Genomic DNA, 25,501 nt, shown 5'->3' with positions numbered 1-25,501 from the left:
CTCTTATGTCCCTTTCAGAAGGCTTACTGCTGTGTGTAGTGCATTAACTGAGAGGAGAGAAGACAGAAAACAACCACTACTGAGCCATCACTTACTGCTAAAGCCCATGTAATCAGGGAGGAATGTCTGACCAGGAGAATTCAAGAGCAGGTTACTGTTTTAGCACAGAATAGATGTAGATCTTGTCATGTTCCCACCAGATACTTAACGATTGTGTAATTAGTTGCAGGGGCAGGAAACAGTCATGCCAGCAAACTGAACACATGCAACCAGCCTCACCATGGCAGCTTCTAACTGGACCACACCCCACCCCTCCACCTTCATCCTCCTCGGCATCCCAGGGCTAGAGGAGGCCCACATCTGGATCTCCATCCCCTTCTGCTCCGTCTACATCCTGTCTGTTGTGGGGAACTGCCTCCTCCTGGCTGTGATCAAATCCGAGCCGAGTCTCCACGAGCCCATGTACCTTTTCCTCGCCATGCTGGCCTTCGCCGACCTGGTCATCTGCACCACCACCGTGCCCAAAACCCTCTGCATTTTTTGGTTCAGGGACCAGGCCATTCATATTGACGCTTGCTTGACCCAGGTGTTTTTGGTTCATGCAGTTGGTACCATGGAGTCCGGGTTCATGCTGGCCATGGCCTTCGATCGCTACGTCGCCATCTGTAACCCGCTGCGACACTCAGACATCCTGACCCATCAGGCCATAGCCAAGATCGGGCTGGGTGTTGTGCTGAGGGGGATGATTGTACTGGGCCCATACCCATTCCTGCTGAAGCAGCTCCCGTATTGCACAACTAATGTCATTTCTCACACTTATTGTGAGTTCATGGCACTCGTGAAATTGGCCTGTGTGGATACCGCAGGCCTGAGAGTCTATGGTCTGCTTGTGGCGTTTCTAACAGCAGGGTTAGATTTTATCCTCATCATCCTGTCCTACATCCTGATCCTCCGGGCCATCTTCAGCTTGCCATCCAAGGAGGCCCGGCGCAAGTCCCTCAGCACCTGCAGCTCCCACGTGTGTGTCATGATAGCGTTCTACACTCCCGCCTTCTTCTCCTTCTTCTCCCACCGCTTTGGCCACGTGGCTCCCCACGTCCACATCCTCATCGCCAACGTTTACCTGCTCTTCCCTCCCATGATGAACCCCCTCATCTACGGGGTGAGAACCCCTGGGATCCGCCAGAGATTGCTCCACATCCTGGGCCTCAATCGAGCCTAGAGTCCCACATATCGGGTCTGTGCAGTCACCCCCACTGTGGATCCCGCCTCAGCCTGGCTGGGCAGCAGGGCTAATAAAGATGCTTGTTGTGTTTGCAGGAAAGCCCGGCTTCCCATCTTCATTGTTCTTGCTCAGCATTTCCACCTGGCGCAGTGAGCTCAGAGTCGCAGCCTGAGAGATGTTGGGCAATACACAGCTAGAGACCTTCCCTGTCCCACGATCTTCAATCTGAACAGAGAAGATGGACCCTGGGCGCCTTCATGTCCAGTTGTTTACCCCCGCTCTACCTACCCTGTGCTCTTTCGTGCCCAGCTGGTTGTACCTATCCCGCCTGTCGTTCAACCTTTCAGACCTTTCTGATTGTACTTTACCTCTGAGCTGGCCTAGCTCCAGCCCAGTGTCTCCACACAGATCCTGCTCCACATTGTCTGGCAGTATTTGCAATTCCCTAGTTATCTGCTGTGCTAGTGTAATGCCAACAGGCGGAACCAAACCTGGGAACTCAGGAACTCAGTCCACGATGGCACTCTACTACTCGAGCTAAAAACCAGCCGAGTCTCAGCTAAGGCTGCAGAAGAAACTCCTTCTCTGCATAAGTGATCTCGGTGCCAGTACATTGGACAATGCACCACAGCCAGCGGGTATGTGGGTTACACCAGCCCTCACGCCATATGGAGCAGAAACTTCTTTTCCACGTATGCCGGCACTTCTGCAATCTGGAGTCTCCTTTCAGGGGCAGGCTTTTCAATAAATGTTAAATAATTAAATATTTAATAATAATTAAAATTGTTCTCCTTGGCCTCTGAGGACAGGGCAAGAAGCAATGGACTTAAATTGCAGCAGGGGAGGTTTAGGTTGGACATTAGGAAAAACTTCCCACCTGTCAGGGTGGTGAAACACTGGAGCAAATTGCTTAGGGAAGTTGTGGAATCTCCATCTGTGGAGATGTTTAAGAGCAGGTTGGACAGACTCCTGTCAGGGATGATCTAGACAGTGCCTGGTCCTGCCATGAGGGCAGGGGACTGGACTCAATGACCTCTCCTGGTCAGCTTCCAGTTCTAGTATTCTATGATTCTATAACCTCTCATGTTGTCTCTCATTGTAGACAGCAATCCAGCCTGCTTCTCTCAGCTGTGCACTTATAACTAGCCCTTTCCCTGTTACTTTTGAAACTGATCCCCAGGGAAGCAATGCTCTGTGGTTTACTCTTTTATTATCTTTTTTCAATTGCTTTATAACACCTAGCAACCAAGTAATGTTTCATCCACATTGCTGGCTCCTCACCTTCACCACCAACATTTACTTGCTCTTCCCTCCTGTGATGAACCCCATCATCTCTGGGGTGAGAAACCTAAGGACCCAGCAGACTGTGTTTCATATCTTGACTATCAAGCCAGCCTAAAGGGTCACGTCATGGGTCAGAAGATGAGGAGCAAGGTCCATGCAGGCAAAGTTAAGGCCATCAAGTCTGGGGATCCAGGCAATTCACTCACCCCCTACTGCTGAAATTAACTTTAGTTTACTAGACGAGCAGGCCTAATAAGCATAAGAACATAAGAATGGCTAGACTGGGTCAGACCAAAGGTCCAACTAGCCCAGTGTCCTTTCTTCTGACAGTGGCCAGTGCCAGGTGCCCCCAGCAGGAATGAACAGAATAGAGAATCATTAAGGGTACGTCTAGACTACAGGCTTTTGTCGACAGAAGTTTTGTCGACAGATACTGTCGACAAAACTTCTGTCGACAAAGAGCGTCTACACTACATTCAGTTCTGTCGACAAAGCAAGCTGCTTTGTCGACATGGTAGTGTAGACGCAAAGGACAGTTTACATGCAATAACACCTTCTGTCGACAGAAACACTGTCGACAGAAGGCGTTATGTCTCATAAAATGAGGTTTACCAGCGTCGACAAAACTGCTGAGTTCTGTTGATGTTATGTCGACAGAACTCAGCGGTAGTGTAGACGCAGGTATAGTTTTGTCGACAAAAGTCCACTTTTTTCGACAAAACTCTGTAGTCTAGACACACCCTGATCCCACCCATGCCCAGCCTCTAACAAACAACATTCCTAACCATCCTGGCTAATCACCATTACTGGAACTAACCTCCATGAATTTATCTCATTCTTTTTTGGATCCTGATAAATTCCTGGTCTTCACAACATCCTCTGGCAAGGAGTTCCACAGTTTGACTGTGCGCTGTGTGAAGAAAAACTTCCTTTTGTTTAGTTTAAATCTGCTACCTATTTAACTTAATTTACTTTACACATGCTTGTCTGTATGTCTGCAGCACACTCTGGCTTCACATTTTCACCACTCCGGAGCATCATTCTAGTTGGTCAGTTCCACTGGGCCCAGTGAGATGGGCGCCACATCAGAAAGGTCCTTTACAACGTGCTGTTAAGGATCCTCACTGCCACATGAGAGATTCAGGCCAAACAGACGAGAAGGATTGTCTGTGGAGAATGAAGCGCTGCTGCCACTCCACGTCACAGTTGGGGGTGAGGTCCAGGGTGCTTAAGGAGTTGCCCAAAGTCGATAAACAAAGCCAGCTATTGTTCTGTGCACCAGCTAACTTGCTCCCATGAGGCTGAGGAGGAATGGTTCCATGGGGGCAGTTTATCCCCAGTTGACCCATTTGGGAGGTCTTGTGCCCTAGTCTGGTTACTCTCAGGCAGAGAAGACTGGAAAAGAGAGGACTACAGCCGGAGCTGGGGAAACCAAATCTGATCCCTGGTCTGAAGCCTTAAGCACAATGCCAGGCCCCTGATCAATCACATGGAAAATCTATGTGCCCCCTGCACATGCCCTTTCACACCAGCCAGTGGCCCCTCTCCCCTGCCATGCCCCCTCTCGGAATCTTTCCCAGGGTCTCAGGCCAGCAGGAACATGTCTAAGTAGCTCATCTGCCCCTTGCTTTGGGACACTAGCCAAGGCCTAGAAAAGGGGCAGGAGGGGTCTCAATACATGAAGGAGCTTTGGGAAGGAGACTTTGACTGGGACTTGGCAGAGGCCTCGGAGAAGGAATGGGGGGAGAGGGGCAGGTGCAGGAACTGTGCGTAGAGGAGAATGGGCCTGGCAACAAAAGGGTTTCCAGGAGGATGCTGAATAACTCATGAGTGCGGCGCAGTTTAGCACTGAATCACACGGCCAACTACTCGGGAGGGGACCACGTCCGTCTCCTCCCCACTCCACCATCCTCTCTCAAGGAGGTTTCCTGAATGTTCACCTCTCAGCCCCACATCCCTGGTAGGGGCTGGGCACCGGTTGGTATCACTGTCCCAGCTCCCGAGTCAGTGCCGGGCACTTTTACTGTGTCTGGCTCTCCATGGTTTCTCCTCGGTGCAGCCAATTGACTGTATCTCGGTCCCACGTTGTACTCATAGGGACCAAGCAACGGTCTCCCTCTCTCTGCCTCATTCCCATCACAGGGGCCAGTCATGTGATGGAGTCTCTCAACACCATTTCCCACACAGGGGCCAACCAAGTGTCTACATCTCTCTGTCCCATTTCCCTGACAGGGGCAGGGCGTGTGTCTGAGTCTTTCTGTTCATTCCCTTCATGAGGGCAGCGGATGTGTCTGTGTTTCTCAGTCCCCTTTCCCTCACAAGGACCTCAGAGAGGGTGGGCATATGTCTTCATCTCTCAGCTCTCTTCCCCTACTACGGCCCAGGCATACATTGGTGTCTTTCAGCCCCATTCTACTCACAGGAGCCAGTAGGGTTGCCTATTCTCCTGAACTAGAGAAACTAGGCACCATTATGGTAAATAGGGATGCCATGTTGTGGCAATGGTATCTAGTCCAGGAAAGTTGGCAATGTTAGGAGTAAGGCAGTTGTATGTGTCTTTTAGCCCCCCTTCCCTCACAGAGGTTGAGCATGGGAAGGAGGTGGGCAGCCCTTGGTGGAGAAAGAACAAATTATAACTATTTAGAAAAGCTAGACACACACAAATCCATGAGTCTGGATGTAATGTATCTGAGAGTACTGAGGGAGTTGGCAAATGTCATTGCAGAGCCTTTGGCCATTATCTTTAAAAACTCATGGAGATGAGGAGAGGCCCCGAATTATTGGAAAAATGAAAATGATAGTGCCCATCTTTAAAGAAGGGAAGAAGGACAATCCAGGGAACTACAGACCTGTCAGCCTCACCTCAGTCCCTGGAAAAATCATGGAGGAGATCTTTAAGGAATCCATTAGGAAGCACTTGGAAGAGGGGAAAGTGATCAGAAATAGTCAACATAGATTCACGAAGGATAAGACATGTCTGACCAATCTAATTAGCTTGTATGATTAGGTAACTGGCTCTGTGGACATGGGGAAGTTGGTGGATGTGATATATCTTGATTTTAGCACAGCCTTTGATACGGTCTTCCACAATATTCTTGCCAGCAAGTTAAGGAACTATGGATTGGATAAATGGACTGTAAGATGGATAGAAAGATGGGTAGACTGTCGGGCCTAGTGGGTAGTGATAGATGGCTCAATGTATGGTTGGCAGTCAGTTTCAAGTGGAGTGCCCCAAGGACTGGTTCTAGGGCCAGTTTTGGTCAACATCTTTATTAATGACCTGGATGAGGGGATGGATTGCACCCTCAGCAAGTTTGCAGATGACACTAAGTTAGGGGGAGAGGTAGATACATTGGGCAGGGATAGGGTCCAGAGTGACCTAGACAAATTGGAGGATTGAGGCAAAAGAAATCTGATGATGTTCAACAAGGACAAGTGTAGAGTCCTGCATGTGGGATGGAAGAATCACAAGCACCGTTACAGGCTGAGGACCAACTGGCTAAGCAGCAGTTTGGCGGAAAAGGACCTAGGAATTACAGTGGATGAGAAGCTGGATAGGAGTCAACAGGGTGCCCTTGTAACCAAGAAGGCTAATGGCATATTGGGGTGAATTGGGAGGAGCGTTTCCAGCAGATCTAGAGAAGTGATTATGCCCCTTTAGTCAGCATTGGTGAGGCCATATCTGGAGTATTCTGTCCAGTTCTGGGCTTCCCACTATAGAAAGGATGTGGATGCATTGGAGAGGGTCCAGCGTAGGGCAACCAAAATGATTAGGGGGCTGGAACACTTGACCTACACCAAGAGGCTGAGGGATTTGGGCTTATTTAGTCTGCAGAAAAGAAGAGTGAGGGGGGATTTGAGAGCAGCCTTCAATTCCCTGAAGTGCTGTTCCAAAGAGGCTGGAGAGAGGCTGTTCTCAGTGGTGGCAGGTGGCAGAACAAGGAGCAATGGGCTCAAGTTACAGTGGGGGAGGTCTAGGTTGGATTTTAGGAAAAACTATTTCCCTAGGAAGGTGGGGAAGCACTGGGCTGGGTTCCCAAGGGAGGGGGTGGAATCTCCATCCCTAGAGGTTTTTATGTCTCGGCTTGATCTGGCTGGGTTGATCTGGTTGGGTTGATCCTGCTTTGGGCAGGGAGCTGGACTCGATGACTCCTGAAGGTTTTTCCCGCCCTAGGGTTCTATGAGTCTACGTGCCAGTGCCAATCAAACTTGCTCCTCTCACAGGTGCCAGGCATTAGTCTGAATTTCTCTGGCCTCTTGCCTTGCCAAAGGCTGAACATTTGTGAGTGTTACCTCTGTGCCATTGTACTTGGTTCTCCTCAGAGGGGCTGGGTGTACGTCTGTGTCCCTTAGTCCCCTTCTCCACACCGGTGTTAGAGGACTTTCCTTCACCCTTTGCCCTGGTATTTGTCACACTGACAGTAAGCTGTAGACTCAACCTCTAAAGTGCAGAAAGCACCATGTTATCGGAGTTAGTTTCCAAGCAAGCATATTCCTGTAAGCAGAGTCTGAATGCACACTCCAGTGACCTCATTTGCATGGACACACCCACCCTGCCTAGATGCAAAGCACGTTGGCATTGCTTGCCCCAAAATGATCACTTTTGGCTGGTGTTGGCCCCCCAGTCTCCTTGTAATTGGGGCAGAAGTAGTAATGTGTTGTGTGAATTGAGAACTGCAAAACTGTACCCAGCAGACCCTGATGAAGGGATTCACATTTAACTTAAGAGCACTTGCCATTGAGATGAGAGTGGGTATGGGGCCTCATCTGAGAGAATATAGATAATATTCGAGCCTTTTTTTTATTTAGGGGCTAATAAATGAGTGAGTTTAGATTCCATTGAGAATCTTGTCACATGCAGCAGTACTGAAATCACTGCTGCCGCGTTCTGAGCAGTAGGCCCACGTTGGGTTAGTGTCTTTGATGCAAGAAGACTTTCCTGTGTGTGCCAGTAGTGAGACTCCCCGCAGCAGCTGAAACCCCTGAGACCTGGGTTGCGTGGGGGGCAGGGCGTTGATGATATCTTGGTGAATGGCTGGCATGAAAGTTTGGCCAGCAGGGTGGCAGGTGGAGAAGCACAGGCAATGGGATGGCCAGCAAGGGTGGTGGTCAGGAGCAGCCAGCAGGGTGGCTGGCATTGACAAGTGGCCAGCAGGCTCAAGCAACAGAGCATCTACGATGGCTCCTTACCCCCTTGTGGCTAGGCTGGGAGGTGAATTCTGCAAATGAACTTCTGAACTTTGGGGCTCCACTGATGAAGGACAGTGGTTGAGGTGCAGAGAAGAAATGGGACAGATAGGACGGGCATGTGTTCGTGTCTTTAGGCCCTGTTCCCAACACAGGTCACAGGTTTGGGGTGTGTGTCTGCATCTCTTCACCCTGCTCCCCTCACAGGGGCCAGGCGGGTGTCTGGGTCTGCCAGCACCGTTCCCCGCACGGGAGCCGGGTGTGTCTGTATGTCTCTGCCCCATAGCCCCAGGGGCCAGCCATGTGTCTCTATCTCTCAGCCCCATTTCACTCACAAAGGTTGGCATTTAGTCGAGAAGGGTTAGGGCCCCTCAGAGAAGCCAGGTGTATGTCTGTGCTCTTGGCCTTGTTCTCCTCACCTGGGGACACTATGTGTCTTCGTCTCTCAGCTCTGTTGCCCTCACAGAGCCCAAGGGTGTGTTTGTGTCTCTTAGGGTATGTCTACACTACAGCGCTAATTCGAACTAACTTAGTTCGAATTAGTTAATTCGAACTAAGCTAATTCGAACTAGCACATCTAGAACTAAAAACTAGTTCGAATTAGCGTTTTGCTAATTCGAACTAGCGCGTCCACACTGATTGGACGCAGGGGGGCATTTAAGGGCAGCTGAAACCGGTTCTGGCAGGGCATCAGGTCAGTAGTTGCTTTGTGTGGCTGCTGTCTGAAGCTATCTGAGGGTCGAGCTTAAAGGGACCCCCCCCGGACAGCCGGTTCTCAGCTTTTCCTGCTTCCTTGCCAACCTCGCTGAGGGACAGCAAAGCGTTGGTCTCTGTGCCCGTCTGTGTCGGTGCTTCCCTTCGGGGGCGCCGCCGCAGGTGGCAACATGGAGCCAGAGCTCGCCCTGCACCTTCTGGTGCACTTTCTGGACTTGCTGTTGCAAGCCTGCCAGCAATAGCTCAAGGCTGCCTGGCACCACCTGGTGCACGTCAGCCCCCTGCCTCTCCGCCTGGCCACCCTGGGGGCCGTGGAGGAGCCGCAGCGGCGCCCCGACACCGGCGTGCCCCACCGCATCTGGCATCTGGACACCAGCACCGACTGGTGGGACCGCATCGTCCTGGAGCGCTGGGAGGATCGACAGTGGACCCAGAACTTCAGGATGAGGAGGGACACCTTCCTGGAGCTCTGTGAGTGGCTCGCCCCTGCCCTGTGCAGAAGGGACACTCACATGAGGCTCGCCATCCCCCTCCAGAAGTTCTTTTTCTTTTTTGGGACCCTGATACAGTTTTGGTCTTCACAGACATCCTCTGGCAAGGAGTTCCATAGGCTGACTGTGTTTTGTGAAGAAATATTACTTTGTTTGTTTTAAACATGCTGCCCTTTAATTTCCAGGGCTGATCTCTAGTTCTTGAATTATGTGGAGGAATAAATAACACTTTGATGCATTAACATACATGACCAGAAGGATAAATGCAAAACAAGGATTTCTTATGAATATCAGGAACAATGGAAATGACATTTATCCCAGACAAAATTATGGAAACTTCCATACAGGACACGGTCAGTACAGAATTGAAGGGTAGCAGCATTATTAACATCCAGCATTACTTTTCATGGTGTTTTCTGATGACATCACACATTTGCCTCAACAAAGTGAATTGTGCTGAATAATATACGTATTCATTGAAGCACTGGAGTAAATCAGGTATGACAATCTGATTTTCAAAATCAGTCTAACAGTCAATGTGGGCCATATCAATCAGGCTACAAGCTGGTTAACTGAGACTTTGCAAGAAGGAATTGTAAACTGGAAAGCATCAGCCAATGGGAATGTGTCTTGTGAAGTGATGCATCCATGGGCCAATGCTGTTTGCTGGAAAATTTTTCAGAAAACACAAACAAAAAATGGTGGCTTGGTAAACAATGATGGGGACAACTGAGTCAATAACCTGGGTCACTGCCTCATAGATTAAAATGCCAGGAGGTTTTGTGCATGTCCGAAGCCACAGGACTTTCCTTCGTCCATTTCTGGGGGAACGGTAGCGTTGGTCCCTTTGAAAATATTTTTTCACACAAATGTGAGGTCCCAATCCAGGAACAAAGACTGTGGGTGACATTAGTAAAATGGGAGAAGGTGTCCTGCCAAGGGGTGAATCTGAGCAGGACGGAGGAGGCACGGTAGCTACCCAAAGGAATGTGAGCTCCCTGGCCAACACTACATTAAAAAAAACCAGACAATCCTCAGATGCACATGAAGGGGAATGTGAAGTAGACGTAGGGACGTGGTTCGACATCTCAGTAGGGCCATTACTGCGAGCCGTTGGTGGAATACTGTCCCCAGTTCTGGGGGCTACAATTCAGGAAGCAGGTTGAGAACTTGCAAAGGGATGTATCATAGCCTAGCATGTCCAGAAAATGAGCAATTGTCCAAGCAGCTCTGAAGAAATACCTGTGATGTCATCAGCTGCCATCCAGTGTCTGAGCTCCCCTTCCTAAACCAGCTCATGTAGAAATGCCACCTCAGTGCCATGCGCTGGCCTGAGCCATGACAGAAAGACACCCAGGATGTCCCAGCACTTGGGTAGCTCTGCAGACAGTTCTATAACGAGCTTCTCTGTAACGAGAAACTTAGGTGCTTGTTTGCAACATTTCTCTCTGGAGAAATCCATGGTGCAGACACGAGGAGGCTTTACCAGTAGAGATCTATGAACTTTTCATTGCTGTTTAACTTATGTTCTCATTTTTGTGTGGTTCCCTTTCTGAAATTAAATGCTAGTGTTGAGTTCCCACCACAGTGTTGTTAAATTTTATTACATTGTGGTCACTATTTCCTAGTGGTTTGCTTAGGATTATTTACCTCTTGAGCCAGATCCTGTGCTCCACTTAGGACTAAATCAAGAATAGCCCCTCCCCTTGTGGGTTCTAGAACCAGCTGCTCCAAGAAGCAGTCATTTAAGACATCAAGAAATTGTATCTCCGCATCCAGTCCTGAGGTGACGTGTACCCAGTCAATATGGGGATAGTTGACATCCCCACTTACTGAGTTTTTTATTTTGATAGCCTCTCTATCTCCCTTAGCATTTCATGGTCACTTTCACTGACCTGATCAGGTGGTTGATAATAGATCCCTACTGCTATATTCTTATTATTGGAGCAGGGAATTACAATCCATAGAGATTCTGTGGAACAAATTTAAAATTTTTACTTAATTTGATTCTACATTTTTTTTCACGTATAGTGCTACTCCTCCACGGCACAACCTGGTCTGTCCTTCTGATATATTTTGTATCATGGTACAACTGTGTCCCATTGATTGTCCTCATTGCCTATTATATCAATATCCTCCCTTAAAACTAGGGACTCTAGTTCACCCATTTTATTATTTAGACTTCTAGAATACAGATCCATCAATGGTTCCAGGAAGGTGCAATACTTGAATGGGTTCCCACATTTCATCACCTTCAGCAAATGCTGCCTGGCTTTTAATTGCTTTGATAACAAGGAGCGTTTTCTCTGTTGTCTCTGCATGTCCCTGGCATGTTGTAATCCCCAGCTCCCTCGGGGCACTATACGCGCAGAGGGGAAAAAACAGGGGCCTGTTTGTTTGTCTGTTTCACACTCCCTGCAGCACTGCAGTTTCTTAGGTGAGACCCAAACCCTGGTGGGATTGCACAGCGATGGCTATAAACCTCCCCGCCCAGCTCTCCTCCGGCCCAGCACAGAGCCGCACCGGACACCGACCGCTGCCCACGTCAGCCCCTCTCTGCTGCGCAGGACCTGGGTGAGTGCAGGGCCTGGCAGCCCAGAAATGACCCTTGTGAATGGCTCCTACCACACACGAGAGCACAGAGCTGAGGTGGCTGTGGAGGGGGAGGGGGAATCTGCAGGTTGTCATAAGCGAGGAAAGCTCAGAGAGGGGCATGCAGGGAGACACATCCGGGCGGCAGGTATGTGGGAAAGATGGTTAGCTCGCGGGACACTCACAGTTTTATTCCCTTTTTCCTGCACTAAAGGGCAGGGATAACCAGAGGGGCTTGGCCGGGAAATGTAAACTCAGGAGTGAATTTTCCTTTCCTACATGGATCCCCAGCAGAGTTCCCAGCTCTCCTCCTTGTGCCGGAGTTCCCTGTATACTCTGGCAGGTGGGTGGGGTCACATTCTGTTTCCCACCCCACAGAATAGCCCAGAAGAAGCACAGTGCCGAGATGGGTGAGGGGCGACCCTGCAGGCTGTCACAAGGCAGGGAAGCTGCGAGAGAGGCAGGCTGAAAGCCACGTCTGGCCGGCAGGTCTGCACCAATGTTATTAGCCGGGGGGACACTCACGGTTCCATTCCCCTGTAAATGCACAGAAGGTCAGGGAGACCCAGTGGGGCTTGGCTGGGACACGTGAATTGAGTGGGAATTTCCCCACAAGCTTCCCCATTCTCCTCCTTGTGGCAGAGTCCCCTGTATATTCTGAGTGGGATGGGAGGTCTGATATTTAGACCCTCACAAAACGGCTGCTACGTCAGTCTCATTGGATCCAACGGCCACCGACTGCATTGGGCTGGAGGCAGAATTTGGCTGCTGGGTCATTGTCAGCGTAACATTGAATCCACCTGTGTTGGGTGTAATTGTGATGACAATGTCCTCAGGCAGCTCCTGCCTCAGACACTGAACGTGGGTTTAGTTCGATGCATTGACACTGGCCCCTGATTCACTCTCTACGTGCAGGGCATCGGCTCTTCTACAAAGTGCGTGAGCGGCCCTCACCCTATGGGTGTGCGGCAGCAGGATCACCCTGGGGTACTCTGTGGTTACTTGATGGTAGAACAGCAGTACACAGATGCCGGAATTAGCAGCAGTGTGCCCAATTCTCTCTTTGCCCTGCCTGCAAAGAATACAAGGTCTCAGAGTGCCGTGCGGATGCTCTTAGGTCACTTTCAGAAGGCTTACTGCTGTGTGTAGTGCATTAATTGAGAGGAGAGAAGAGAGAAATACCACTACTGAGCCCATACTTACTGCTAAAACCTCTGTCACCAGGGAGGAGCATCTGTGTTGGAGAACTCAAGAGCAGCTTACTGTTTTAGCACAGCATAGATGTACGTCTTGTCATGTTCCCATCAGATGGTTAATGACTGTGTAATGGTTGGTTACAGGGGCAGGAAGCAGTCATGACAACAAATTGAACACACCCAACCGGCCTCACCATGGCAGCTTCCAACTGGACCACACCCCACCCCTCCACCTTCATCCTCCTCGGCATCCCGGGGCTGGAGGAAGCCCACGTCTGGATCTCCATCCCCTTCGTCTCCGTCTACATCCTGTCTGTCGTAGGGAACTGCCTCCTCCTGGCTGTGATCAAATCCGAGCCGATCCTCCATGAGCCCATGTACCTTTTCCTCGCCATGTTGGCCTTTGCCGACCTGCTCATCTCAACTACCGTCGTGCCCAAAACCCTCTGCATTTTCTGGTTCAGGGACCAGGCCATTCATATTGATGCTTGCCTGACCCAGGTGTTTTTGGTTCATTCAGTTGCTACCATGGAGTCTGGGTTCATGCTGGCCATGGCCTTCGATCGCTACGTCGCCATCTGTAACCCGCTGCGACACTCGGACATCCTGACCCACCAGGCCATAGCCAAGATGGGGCTTGTTGTTGTGCTGAGGGGGATGATTGTACTGGGCCCATACCCATTCCTGCTGAAGCAGCTTCCGTATTGCACAACTAACGTCATTTCTCACACTTACTGTGAGTTCATGGTGCTTGTGAAACTGTCCTGTGTGGATACTGCAGGCCTGAGAACCTATGGTCTGCTTGTGGCATTTCTAACAGCAGGGTTAGATTTTATCCTCATCATCCTGTCCTACATCCTTATCCTCCGGGCCGTCTTCCACCTGCCCTCCAAGGAGGCCCGGACCAAATCCCTCAGCACCTGTAGCTCCCACGTCTGCATCATGATGACATCCTACACCCCCGCCTTCTTCTCTTTCTTCTCCCACCGCTTTGGCCATGTGGCTCCCCACGTCCACATCCTCATCGCCAACGTTTACCTGCTGTTCCCTCCCATGATGAACCCCATCATCTACGGGGTGAGAACCCCGGGGATCCGCCAAAGATTGCTCCACATCCTGGGCCTCAAACGAGCCTAGAGTCCCACATGTCGGGTCTGTGCAGTCACCCCCGCTGTGGATCCCGCCTCAGCCTGGCTGGGCAGCAGGGCTAATAAAGATGCTTGTTGGGTTTGCAGGAAAGCCCGGCTTCCCATCTTCATTGTTCTTGCTCAGCATTTCCACTTGGTGCACTGAGCTCAGAGTCTCAGCCTGACAGATGTTGGGCAATACACAGCTAGAGACCTTCCCTGTCCCATGATCTTCAATCTGAACAGAGAAGATGGACTCTGGGCACCTTCATGCCCAGTTGCTTACCCCCCCCACACACTTCCCCTGTGCTCTCTCATGCCCAGCTGGTTGTACCTATCCCACCTGTCATTCAACCTCTCAGACCCTCCTGATTGTACTTTACCACTGAGCTGGCCTAGCTCCAACCCAGGGTCTCCACACAGATCCTGTTCCCCATTGTCTAGCAGTATTTGCCTGTTGGCGTTACACTAGTGCAGTAGATAACTAGGGAATTGCAAGAAATTCCACAGGTTGACTGTGTGCTGTATGAAGAAATATTTCCTTTTGTTTGTTTAAATCTGCTACCTATTTAATTGAATGTACTTTAAACATGCTTGTCTCTGTGCCTGCATCACACTCTGGCTTCCCATTTTCACCGCTCCAGAGCATCGTTATAGCTTGTCAGTTCCACCGGGCCCAGCGAGACGAGTGCCACATCTGCAAGGTCCTTTACAACGTGCTGTTAATGGTCTACACTGCCACATGAGAGATTCAGTCCAAACAGATGAGAAGAATTGGCTGTGGGGAACGATGTGCTTCTGCCACACTGTGTCGCACATGAGGGTGAGGTCCGGGGTGCTCAAGGAGTTGCCCAAGGTCTACGAACAAAGTCAGCTATTGTTCCACATACCAGCTAACCACTACTATGGGGCTAAAGAGGAACAGTTTCATTGGGGCAGTTTATCCCCAGTTAAGAACATAAGAACATAAGAACGGCCGTACTGGGTCAGACCAAAGGTCCATCTAGCCCAGTATCCTGTCTGCCCACAGTGGCCAGCACCAGGTGCCCCAGAGAGGGTGGACCGAAGACAATAATCAAGCAATTTGTCTCCTGCCATCCCTCTCCAGCCTCTGACAAACAGAGGCCAAGGACACCATTTTATCTCCTGGCTAATAGCCTTTTATGGCCCTAACCTCCATGAATTTATCCAGCTTCTCTTTAAACTCTATTATATTCCTAGCCTTCACAGCCTCTTCTGGCAAGGAGTTCCACAGGTTGACTACACGCTGTGTGAAGAAGAACTTTCTTTTATTAGTTTTAAACCTGCTCCATTCGGGAGGTCTTGTGCCCTAATCTGGTTACTCTCAGGGGGTATGTCTACACTACCCCGCTAGTTCGAACTAGCGGGGTAATGTATGCATACCGCATTTGCTAATGAAGCCCGGGATTTGAATTTCCCGGGCTTCATTAGCATAAGCGGGGAGCCGCCATTTTTAAATCCCCACTGCTTCGAACCCCGTGCAGCGCAGCTACATGGGGCTCGAACTAGGTAGTTCGGACTAGGTTCCTATTCCGAACTACCGTTACTCCTCGTGAAACGAGGTGTACCGGTAGTTCGGAATAGACACCCTAGTCCGAACTACCTAGTTCGAGCCCCGTGTAGCCGCGCTGCACGGGGTTCGAAGCAGCGGGGATTTAAAAATGGCGGCTCCCCACTTATGCTAATGAAGCCCGGGAAATTCAAATCCCGGGCTTCATTAGCAAGTGCGGTATGCCTACATTACCCTCCTAGTTCGAACTAGGAGGGTAGTGTAGACATACCCAGGCAGACTAGACTAGAGAGGACGACAGCCAAAGCTGGGGAACCCAAATCTGATCCCTGGTCTGGAGTCTTAAGCACAAGACCAGGCCCCTGATCAATCACATGGAAAATCCATGTGCCCCCACATATGCCCTCTCACACCAGCCAGCAGCCCCTCTCCTCTGCCATGCCCCCTCTCATCCCACCACACCCCCTCTCAGAATCTTTCCCTGGTTCTCAGGCCAGCAGGAACATGTCTAAGTAGCTCATCTGCCCTCTGCTTTGGGACACTAGCCAAGGCCTAGAAAAGGGGTGGATGGGGGGGGTCTCTCTACAGCAAAGAGCTTTGGGAAGGAGACTTTGACTGGGACTTGGCAGAGGCCTCGGAGAAGGAATGGGGGGAGAGGGGCAGGTGCATGAACTGTGCGTAGAGGAGAATGCGACTGGCAACAAAAGGGTTTCCAGGAGGATGCTGAGTAACTCATGAGTGCGGCACAGTTTAGCACTGAATCACACGGCCAACTACTCGGGAGGGGACCACGTCTGTCTCCTCCATCCTATCTCAAGGAGGTTTCCTGAACATTCACCTCTCAGCCCCACATCCCTGGTAGGGGCTGGGCACCGGTTGGTATCACTGTCCCAGCTCCCGAGTCAGTGCCGGGCACTTTTACTTTGTCTGGCTCTCCATGGTTTCTCCTCGGGGCAGCCAGGTGACTGTATCTCGGTCCCACGTTGTACTCATAGGGACCAAGCAACGGTCTCCCTCTCTCTGCCTCATTCCCATCACAGGGGCCGGTCATGTGATGGAGTCTCTCAACGCCATTTCCCACACAGGGGCCAACTAAGGGTATGTCTAGGCCACCCCTCATTCACACATAATTATTTTGTTTATTGTTACAACATGAACACAACAAGGACAAAGAATCACAGTCCTCTGAGTTAAAGTTTGTATGGAATATTGTAGAAAAGAAGCTAAACACTGACATCAAGTCACTGAAGTTAGACCTACTGACTTCCACTAGGAATTACCACTTAAAGCCCAGACAAAGGTAACCCCTGAGGCATAGCTGTCATCTGTTAAACAATGGCCGTTGCTAACTTGCCCTCATTTAAGTATTATTAACCAGGTCCTTAAAGACAAAATAAAGCTTCCCAATTGTGCATCATTCCCTGAACAAACCCCCGTCCTAGAACCAGGACTTGTGTTAATAAGACCGAGATTATCAGTCCTTACCTCTGTAGTGTTCCATACTTATCACGTCAAAGTCCAAATCGCCCTAGATAATATTGGGCAACAGTGTACTAGCCTCACTAAATTAACTACCCAAATTAGTAAAAGAGGGTATGTCTACACTACCCCCCTAGTTCGAACTAGGGGGGTAATGTATGCATATCGAACTTGCTAATGAAGCCCGGGATTTGAATTTCCTGGGCTTCATTAGCATAAAGCGGGCGCCGCCATTTTTAAAAGCCGGCTAGTGCGAACCCCGTGCCGCGTGTAGCCGCGCAGCACGGGCTAGATAGTTCGGACTAGCAAACTATTCCGAACTATCTGTACGCCTCGTGGAACAAGGTGTACAGATAGTTCGGAATGGCTTGCTAGTCCGAACTATCTAGCCCGTGCCGCGTGTAGCCGCGTGGCACGGGGTTCGCACTAGCCGGCTTTTAAAAATGGCGGCGCCGGCTTTATGCTAATGAAGCCCGGGAAATTCAAATCCCGGGCTTCATTAGCAAGTTCGGTATGCATACATTACCCCCCTAGTTCGAAGTAAGTACCTAGAGGAGGGTTTACTAGCCTTGCAGGCAAAGATTGATGAGTTAGTGGCCAATGCCCAAAAACATATCAAGGCTAGCCGTCTGAGGTACACACAGATAAGGAAACACCGGGGACCATGCCCAACACCTACCTCTGAGGCACTTGACCAGGCAGTAGAGGTCAAACCTAAATCATAGGCAGTGCCAGTAATGTGATGAAATACCCTGGGGGTAGATTTAGGTAGTGTTTTGCCAAGTTATGTGTGTAGTTTCAATCATAACATTCATACTGGTACTAGTACTGTGCTGTCGCTTCCAGCGCAGAATGAACACTCTGAAATTACTGTATTTGACCTGGCGGGTCAGAGAACCCTAAGGTCAAAAGGAGGGAACTGTAGGGTAAATTGAGGCAGCCCTAAATGTGCTAGTAGGCCTCTAAACAGCATGACTCCATCCTGGGATTAGGCCTGGGAACACCACAGTCAGGATAAGAGCTGCAGGCAGTAAAACAACCCTGGGCACCATAGCAGGCTGAGGGTATGTGTGAGGGTATGTGTACACTACAGCGCTAATTTGAACTTACTTAGTTTGAATTAGTTAATTTGAACTAACGCATCCAGACTAAAAAACTAGCTAATTCAAACTAGCATGTCCACACAGAGTGGACCCTGAACCGGGGTTAAGGATGGCCGGAAGCAGTGCCGGCAGGGCATCAGATGAGGACTTAGAGCGAGGTGCTGCTGTCTCAGGCTAGCCAAGGGCTGCGCTTAAAGGGACCCGACCCCGACCCCGGACAGACAGTTCTCAGGGGTGCCCCACTTGCACATCACAGCACTCGACCATTAGACTGGCTGCACTTGCCGCAGGCTGCCATCTGGGGAGAGGGGGCAATTGGGGGGCTGCAGGAGAGCTTTCACCCCCAGAAGCCCGCAGAGCCAGCCCAGTCCTCCCCATCGGGGGCTCGTACCCCATTCCTCCCTCACCTCCTTCCACTTACCCTTCCCTAGCCCCCCTTCCTGATGTACAAAATAAAGGACAATTGTGTTCACAAATAGAATCTGTCTTTATTGAACAAAACTGGGGGAGACTGGGAAAAGGAGGTGGGAGAGGGGAAGAGAGAGGCTGGGAGAGGGGAGGGCAACTACAATGATGAGGGGTTTGGAACAAGTCCCATATGAAGAGAGGCTAAAGAGACTGGGATTTTTCAGCTTAGAAAAGACGAGATGGAGGGGGGATATGATAGAGGTCTATAAAAGCATGAGTGGGGTGGAGAGGGTGCATACAGAAAAGTTCTTCATTAGTTCCCATAATAGAAGGACTAGAGGACACCAAATGAAATGAATGGGTAGCAGGCTTCAAACTAATAACAGAAAGTTCTTCTTCACAAAGCAAAGAGTCAACCTGTGGAACTCCTTGCTGCAGGAGGCTGTGAAGGCTACAACTAGAACAGAGTTTAAAGAGAAGTGAGATCAATTCATGGAGGTTGGGTCCATGGAGTAGTCTTAGCCAGGGGGTAGGAGTGGTGTCCCTGCCCAAAGTTTGTGGAAGGCTGGAGAGGGATGGCACGAGACAAATGGCTTGGTTACTGTCTTTGGTCCATCCCCTCCAGGGTCACTAGGGTTGGCTGCTGTTGTCAGACAGGCTACTGGGCTAGATGGACCTTTGGTCTGACCCAGGACGGCCATTCTAAGCTCAGGGCTCAGGGTTGGGGGTCTCAGTGGACCACCTTGATTTTCATGCAAACCTGCTCCTGGGTGGCCAGGCTGGCAGCTCTCCTGCCCTAGACGGCCACTTTCCTGTGCCTAGTGCGGAGGTCGTGGACGAGGTCCACGATGTCCGCACTAGCCCAGGAAGGTGCCCGCCTCTTGCGGTCCTGGGCAAGCTCCCGGGAGCCACCAGCCTGGTCCCGGGAAGAGGGGGAGGGCTGGGGGCATCGGGTGGGTGGGTGGCTCGAGCCGTGCCAGGTGCAGGGTCTGCTGGCTGGGTGCTGGCAGGCTTGCACCTGGCATGGGCATCGTAGCCAGCCCGTGCCCCTTTAAGGAGTCCGGGGCCGGCAGGGGGGCATACGAGGTTCCCTGGTGTTGGCCAGAGTGGCCACCAGAGAAAGCTGGGGAGGGCTAGCCTCCCACTAGTTCAAATTAAGGGGCTACACACCCTTTAATTCAAACTAGCTAGTTCGAACTAGGCTTAGTCCTCGTACAATGAGGTTTACCTAGTTCAAACTAAGCGCTCCGCTAGTTCAAATTAAGTTCGAACTAGCAGAGCGCTAGTGTAGCGCCTATGAAAGTTAGTTCGAACTAACGGACGTTAGTTCGAATTAACTTTGTACTGTAGACATACCCCTATAGACAACCACCTAACCTCATAAAGCGCCAGTCTGGATGTGGATCTTTCAGATAATAAAGCCTATTCCGAATGATCTCTTAAAATAAGGGATAAGGGATCTTTCGGAAAAGGCTTTATTTTTCGAAAGATCCACGTCTAGACTGGCGCTTTTTTCCGGCAAAGCTCCGTGCCGAACAAAAGCGGCAGCCATTTTTATGCTAATGAAGCGGGGGAGATTTAAATCCCCGCTTCATTAGCAATTGCGATACGTCTAATTTGCATCCCTTTTACGAACAAATAGCAGCCTGGGAGTTTCTTGAAGCCGGATCTAGGAATGACTCCAGGAAGGTGCATCACTTGCCTGAGTTCCTACATTTCATGTTCCTCAACAACCCTGCCTGGCTTTTAATTGGTTTGCTAATAATGAGCTTTCACCGCTCTCTCTGCTGGTCTCTGGCTCATTATCCTCCCCAGGTCCCTCGGGGTGCCGTACGCCCAACAGGGGAAAAGCAGGGGTCTGTTTGTCTGTGTCATGCTCTCAGCTGAGCTGCAGCTCCTCAGGGTAGGCCCAAACCCTGCCGGGATTGCACCACAATGGCTATAAACCTCCCTGCCCAGCTCTCCTATAGCCAAGCACAGAGCCACTCCGGACACCGTCCGCTGCCCACGTCAGTCCCTTTCTGCTGCACAGGAGCTGGGTGAGTGCAGGGCTTGGCAGCCCAGAAATAGCCTTGTTAGCGGCAGCTGCCCTGCGTGATAACACAGAGAAAACACAGAGGGGGATCCCACAGATTGTCCAAGACCCGGGAAGCTGAGAGAAGGGCAGGCGCCAGGTCCGGGGAGGCAGCCCAGAGAGCCACACGCCTGGAAGGCTGGTCTACAGGAAAGGTGCTGATCCAGGGAATTCCTCTTCAATTGCACCCAGGCCTATTCATTGGTTTGGAGCTGGGAAACGTGAATTCAGAGTGAGTTTCCCTCTCCCACATGCAGCTGCGTTTTAGGGCTGTGTCTCTCCCAGGGTGTGTCTAGATGGCATGGCTCCATCAACGGAGTCATGTAGATGAGGCAGGACGACAAAGGGAATGAAGTAGCGATTTAAATAATCGTCGCTTCATTTACATCAAAATGGCCACCGCGCTTTGCCGATCAGCTGTTTGTCAGCACATCGTGGCAGACTAGATTGGGATCTGCTAATCCCTGAACCCTTTGTCGGCAGATCCTTTATGCCTCGTGAAACGAAACTTACAGGAGCTCCCAAATAAAGGTTCTGAGATAGGCAGCTCTTCATCTAGACTGCAGCGCTGTGCCAACAAACATCTGATTGGCACAGCGCGGCGGCCATTTTTATTTAAATGACGTGGAGATTATTTAAATCGTCGCTTCATTTCCCTTTTTCGAGTAAACTAATCTACATGGCTCCATCAACAGAGCCACGTAGTTTAGACGTACCCCCGATGTGTGATACCAGGTTTCCTCAGCCACAATTCACTAACACAGCAGAATGTCACAGGATGCATTTGAAGGAAGGCTAATGGAAGCAGGGTTGGAGAATCACTGGTGTAGACTCCTCTAATAATAAACATTGTAAAAAGGAACAGCTTAACAAATGAATAATAACAAGTTTTACATGTTTTAAAAAAGAAAGTAACTTGGGAGTAATCCTGGGTAGTTATCGTGGGAGTCAAATTTTCCACACTTCTTTACTCCCTGGCAGGGTGGGGTTTGGCCAGTGTTCATCTGTTGCTGATTGCTCAATACCCCTCAGAATATAAGAAAATATCGGGGATGATCTAAACCGATTGGTTAAGTCTGTGTGCACTTACAACTAATGAACTGTTAGATAAGAGCAGGCCTCCTTAGCTCCTGGATCAAACAGATTTCCTGAACTCTTGCTGAGTTATTCCTTACGCAGCCTGAAATGAAAGATCTGTTGCCCCGCGGGGAGTTTTGGGAACCTCTGCTCACATATTTTGCTGAGGCTCACCAGGAGTGGTGTAGGGACGCAAATGATTTGACTCCGGTTAGGCCACCTCTGGATTATTTCATCCAATTCTGGGCCGCCCACTACAGAAAGGATGTGGGCGCATTAGAGAGGGACCAGCAGAGGGCAACCGTAATGATTCGGGGGCTGGAGCACATGACCTACGAGGAGAGGCTGAGGGATTTGGGCTTCTTAAGTCAGCAGAAGAAAAGAGTGAGGGGGGATTTGATAGCAGCTTTTAACTCCCTGAAGGGGGTTTCCAAAGGGGCTGGAGAGAGGCTGTTCTCAATAGTGAGATATGGCAACACAAGGAGCAATGGGCTCAAGTTGCAGTGGGGAAGGTCTAGGTTGGATATTGGGAAAAACTCTTTCCCTAGGTGGGTAGGGAAGCACGGAAATGGGTTCATTAGGGAGGGGGTGGAATCTCCATCCCTAGAGGTTTTAAAGTCCCAGCTTGACAAAGCCCTGGCTGGGATGATTGAGTTGGGGTTGGTTCTGCTCCGGGCAGGGGGCTGGACTCGATGACTCCTGAGGTCTCTGCCAGCCTTGGGATTCTAGGATTAATGTGAGTCCTTTATTTTACTTACCATAAGTGTGGGGGCTGGAGTGAGACATGTTTGCACCCTGTGATTTTCTCCACATGGGTCTGTGAGGTGATTTGCAGCCATAATCAGCTGTTGGTGCGTGGGCTCAGGTCAGCTAATACAATTAAGTTTAAAAAAGTATTAGAAGGAGAGGAGCCCCCTGGGGAAAATGAAATCAGGGAAGGGTTTGAAATAACAGCGGAGAATTTCTATACAGAAGTGTGGGACTGGCCCTCGGAAAGCCTTTAGGTGCCCTGGAGAACTCTTGAAGTGATGCTTGTAATGGGAATCTGGGACTGGCATAGGAAAACAGAGGGATCTTAAAGTTAAGGCAAAAAATGAAAGCTGCTCTACAGGGTTCATGAACTGGAGCAGCAACATTTAACCAGGAGATAGAGGCAAAAATGTAAAAAACCAAGAAAAATATATATATTTTTAAATGTAACTAATTTGACAGTAAAATCTGAAACTCTCTACGACACAGCCTCATGCAGGCAATGCAGCTGGTAGCTATGTTGAAGCAAGTGGTAGAAGCATAGAAGAAGAAGAAGTCATGTGCTCCAGCCCCCTAATCATTTTGGTTGCCCTCCGCTGGACCCTCTCCAATGCGTCCACATCCTTTTTGTAGTGGGGGGCCCAGAACTGGACACAATACTCCAGATGTGGCCTCACCAGAGCCGAATAAAGGGGAATAATGACATCTCTGGATCTGCTGGCAATGCTCCTCTTAATGCAACCTAATGCATCCATTGGTCCATGAGGATGCGGGGCTGTAGGTTGTCAGGAGGTGTTCCATCCACCCACCACTGCTCTGGGAGACGCATATCTCTCCCAGTCATCGCCTTGAATAGAATCACTCCATGCGATGCTCCAGATCCCTGGATAGCCAAAAGGATAAATGGCAACGTCTGGTCCCAATCCCTTCCTTGCGGGTTTATTACTTTTCGGAGCGCTGTCTTGGCCTGAACCTTGGGGGGTGTCCTACTATATGTAGCCTTTGTATAATCCCAAACACTTGGCAGATTCCTTTTGTGATTTCCCCAACAAAGTGGGGTCCTATCTGTAGTGAGGGGTCCAGAACTGGACACAATACTCCCGATGTGGCCTCACCAGAGCTGAATAAAGAGGAATAATCATTTCTCTAGATCTACTGGCAATGTTCCTCCTAATGTACCCAAATTTGCCATTAGCTTTCTTGGCTACAAGGGCGCCTTTTTGACTCATATGCAGCTTCTCACCCACTGCAATCCCCAGGTTCTTTTCTGCAGAATTACTGCTTAGCCAGTCGGTCCCCGGCCTGTAACAATGCTTGGGATTCTTCAGTCTGAAGTACAGGACTCCGCACTTATCCTTGTTGAACCTCATCAGATTTCTTTTGGCCCAATCCTCTACTTTGTCTAAGTCACTCTATCTCTACGCTCCAGCATATCTACCCCAGCTTGGTGTCATCCGCAAACTTGCTAAGGGTGCAACCCATCCCCTCAGCCAGACTATACATGAAGTTGCGTAACAAAATCACACACAGGTCTGACGTGTGCAGCACACCACTTGACACTAGCTCATCATTCACCCATTGATCACTACCCACTGAGGTGGAGGATGTAGCCAGCTTTCTATCCACCTACTTCCTTAGTTTTCTGGTAAGGGCACTTTGGGAGAGCATGTAGAGCTCATAACAAATATTTGCTAACAAAATTAAAACCAAGTTGCCTATAAAACTGTCATTTAAGTGCAAAGAACATTTTTTACTGTTACAAATCACAAAATAATTAGAATTGGTTACAGAGAGACTAATGGAAACTTTACAAGCTTCTGATTCTAATTGTTGTGAGCAAGACATGAGATGTCATTCTTCCGCTCTACTCTGCGCTGGTTAGGCCTCAGTTGGAGTATTGTGCCCAGTTCTCGGCATCGCATTGCAAGAAAGATGTGGAGAAATTGGAGAGGGTCCAGAGAAGAACAACAAGAATGATGAAAGGTCTAGAGAACATGACCTATGAGGGAAGGCTGAAAGAATCGGGTTTGTTTAGTTTAGAAAATAGAAGACTGAGGGGATACATGATAGCCATTTTCAGGTATCTAAAAGAGTTACATAAGGATGAGGGAGAAAACTTGTTCATCTTGGCCTCTGAGGATAGAACAAGAAGCAATGGGCTTAAACTGCAGCAAGGGAGGTTTAGGTTGGACATTAGGAAAAAGTTCCTAACTGTCAGGGTGGTCAAACACTGGAATAAATTGCCCAGGGAGGTTGTGGAATCCCCACCCCAGGAGATATTTAAGAGTAGGTTAGATAAATGTCTATCAGGGATGGTCTAGACAGTATTTGGTCCTGCCGTGAGGACAGGGGACTGGACTCGATGACCTCTCGAGGTCCCTTCCAGTCCTAGTCTTCTATGATATACTATGGGTGGTACTTTGAAACTGTTCGTTTAAAATTTAAAATTTAAATTTAAAATGTGTTTTTTTTAAACTGTCCGACCCTTTTGCAAACAACTTAATACAAAATTCTATGACGTGTATTTAATTTCTGGAACTTCCCTATAAGTGTAATCGACGCAACATGAGTTTGCCCAGTCAACGACAGGTCTCACTGGCTAGTGTTGCTATAAAAATACCATATAAGTAGCATATCCGGATAAACTCATCCGCAACATCTTGTGAAAGACGAATATGAGTGTAGATGGGCTTTGAGTCAAGAATTTATCCCCAAGATTTGAATGGGGGTGCACAGATGCAGAGGAGATTCTTTTAGGAGATGTTGAAGTAAGGGCTAAGGAAGCCCATGAGGGCCAAAAAGCAATTTATCCCCTTCAAAAATAAAAGCGGAGAAGATGGCTGCAGTTACTACTCCAGATAAGTGTATAATGGACACTGCCTATCTCCTAGGACTGGAAGGGACTTTGGGAGATGAAGTCCAGCTCCTTACTTTCACAGCAGGACCAAGGACTATCCCTGACAGAGTTTTGCCCCAGATGGTCTCCTCGAGAATTGAATTCACAATGCAGGGTTTAGCAGACCAACATTCAAACCACTGGGCTATCTCTCAGATGCCAGGCCCTAGGAGAACAAAGGGGACACACATAAATAAATAAGTAACTATATAACTAAAATGACAGACCACTTAAGGGGTAAAATGAAGTCTCCTAATAACATCTGGCTGACAGACAGCACAGTCTATTTTCAGGCAAGTCTATTTTCTAGTTACAGGAGCAAGAAGCAGCCATGTTGTGGATCTGAACACACCCAGCTGGCCTCAGC

At 49.6% G+C, this 25,501-nt stretch overlaps 2 protein-coding genes across 2 annotated transcripts; both read left to right on the top strand.

Annotated features, from left to right (window-relative positions):
• Positions 1-280: 280 nt before the first annotated feature.
• LOC102451072 (olfactory receptor 52K2-like) lies at positions 281-1,222 on the top strand. Its single transcript, XM_025180230.3, has one exon. It carries the CDS (start codon positions 281-283, stop codon positions 1,220-1,222), a length of 942 nt encoding a protein of 313 aa, XP_025036015.3.
• Positions 1,223-12,841: 11,619 nt separating this feature from the next.
• On the top strand, positions 12,842-13,826 carry LOC102450832 (olfactory receptor 52K2-like). The gene has a single exon (XM_006114202.3). It carries the CDS (start codon positions 12,885-12,887, stop codon positions 13,824-13,826), a length of 942 nt encoding a protein of 313 aa, XP_006114264.3. The 5' UTR covers positions 12,842-12,884.
• The last annotated feature ends 11,675 nt before the right edge of the window (positions 13,827-25,501 follow it).

This window comes from Pelodiscus sinensis, chromosome 1, assembly GCF_052426305.1.
Source record: "Pelodiscus sinensis isolate ZL-2025 chromosome 1, ASM5242630v1, whole genome shotgun sequence".
NCBI lineage: Eukaryota > Metazoa > Chordata > Testudines > Trionychidae > Pelodiscus > Pelodiscus sinensis.
Note: the sequence above shows the minus strand (reverse complement) of the source record. Positions and strands in the feature narration are given on the sequence as shown.

Bases quoted from the DNA above. Each gene is read 5' to 3' on its own strand.
- LOC102450832 (XM_006114202.3), top strand. From the start codon at position 12,885: ATGGCAGCTTCCAACTGGACCACACCCCACCCCTCCACCTTCATCCTC.
- LOC102451072 (XM_025180230.3), top strand. From the start codon at position 281: ATGGCAGCTTCTAACTGGACCACACCCCACCCCTCCACCTTCATCCTC.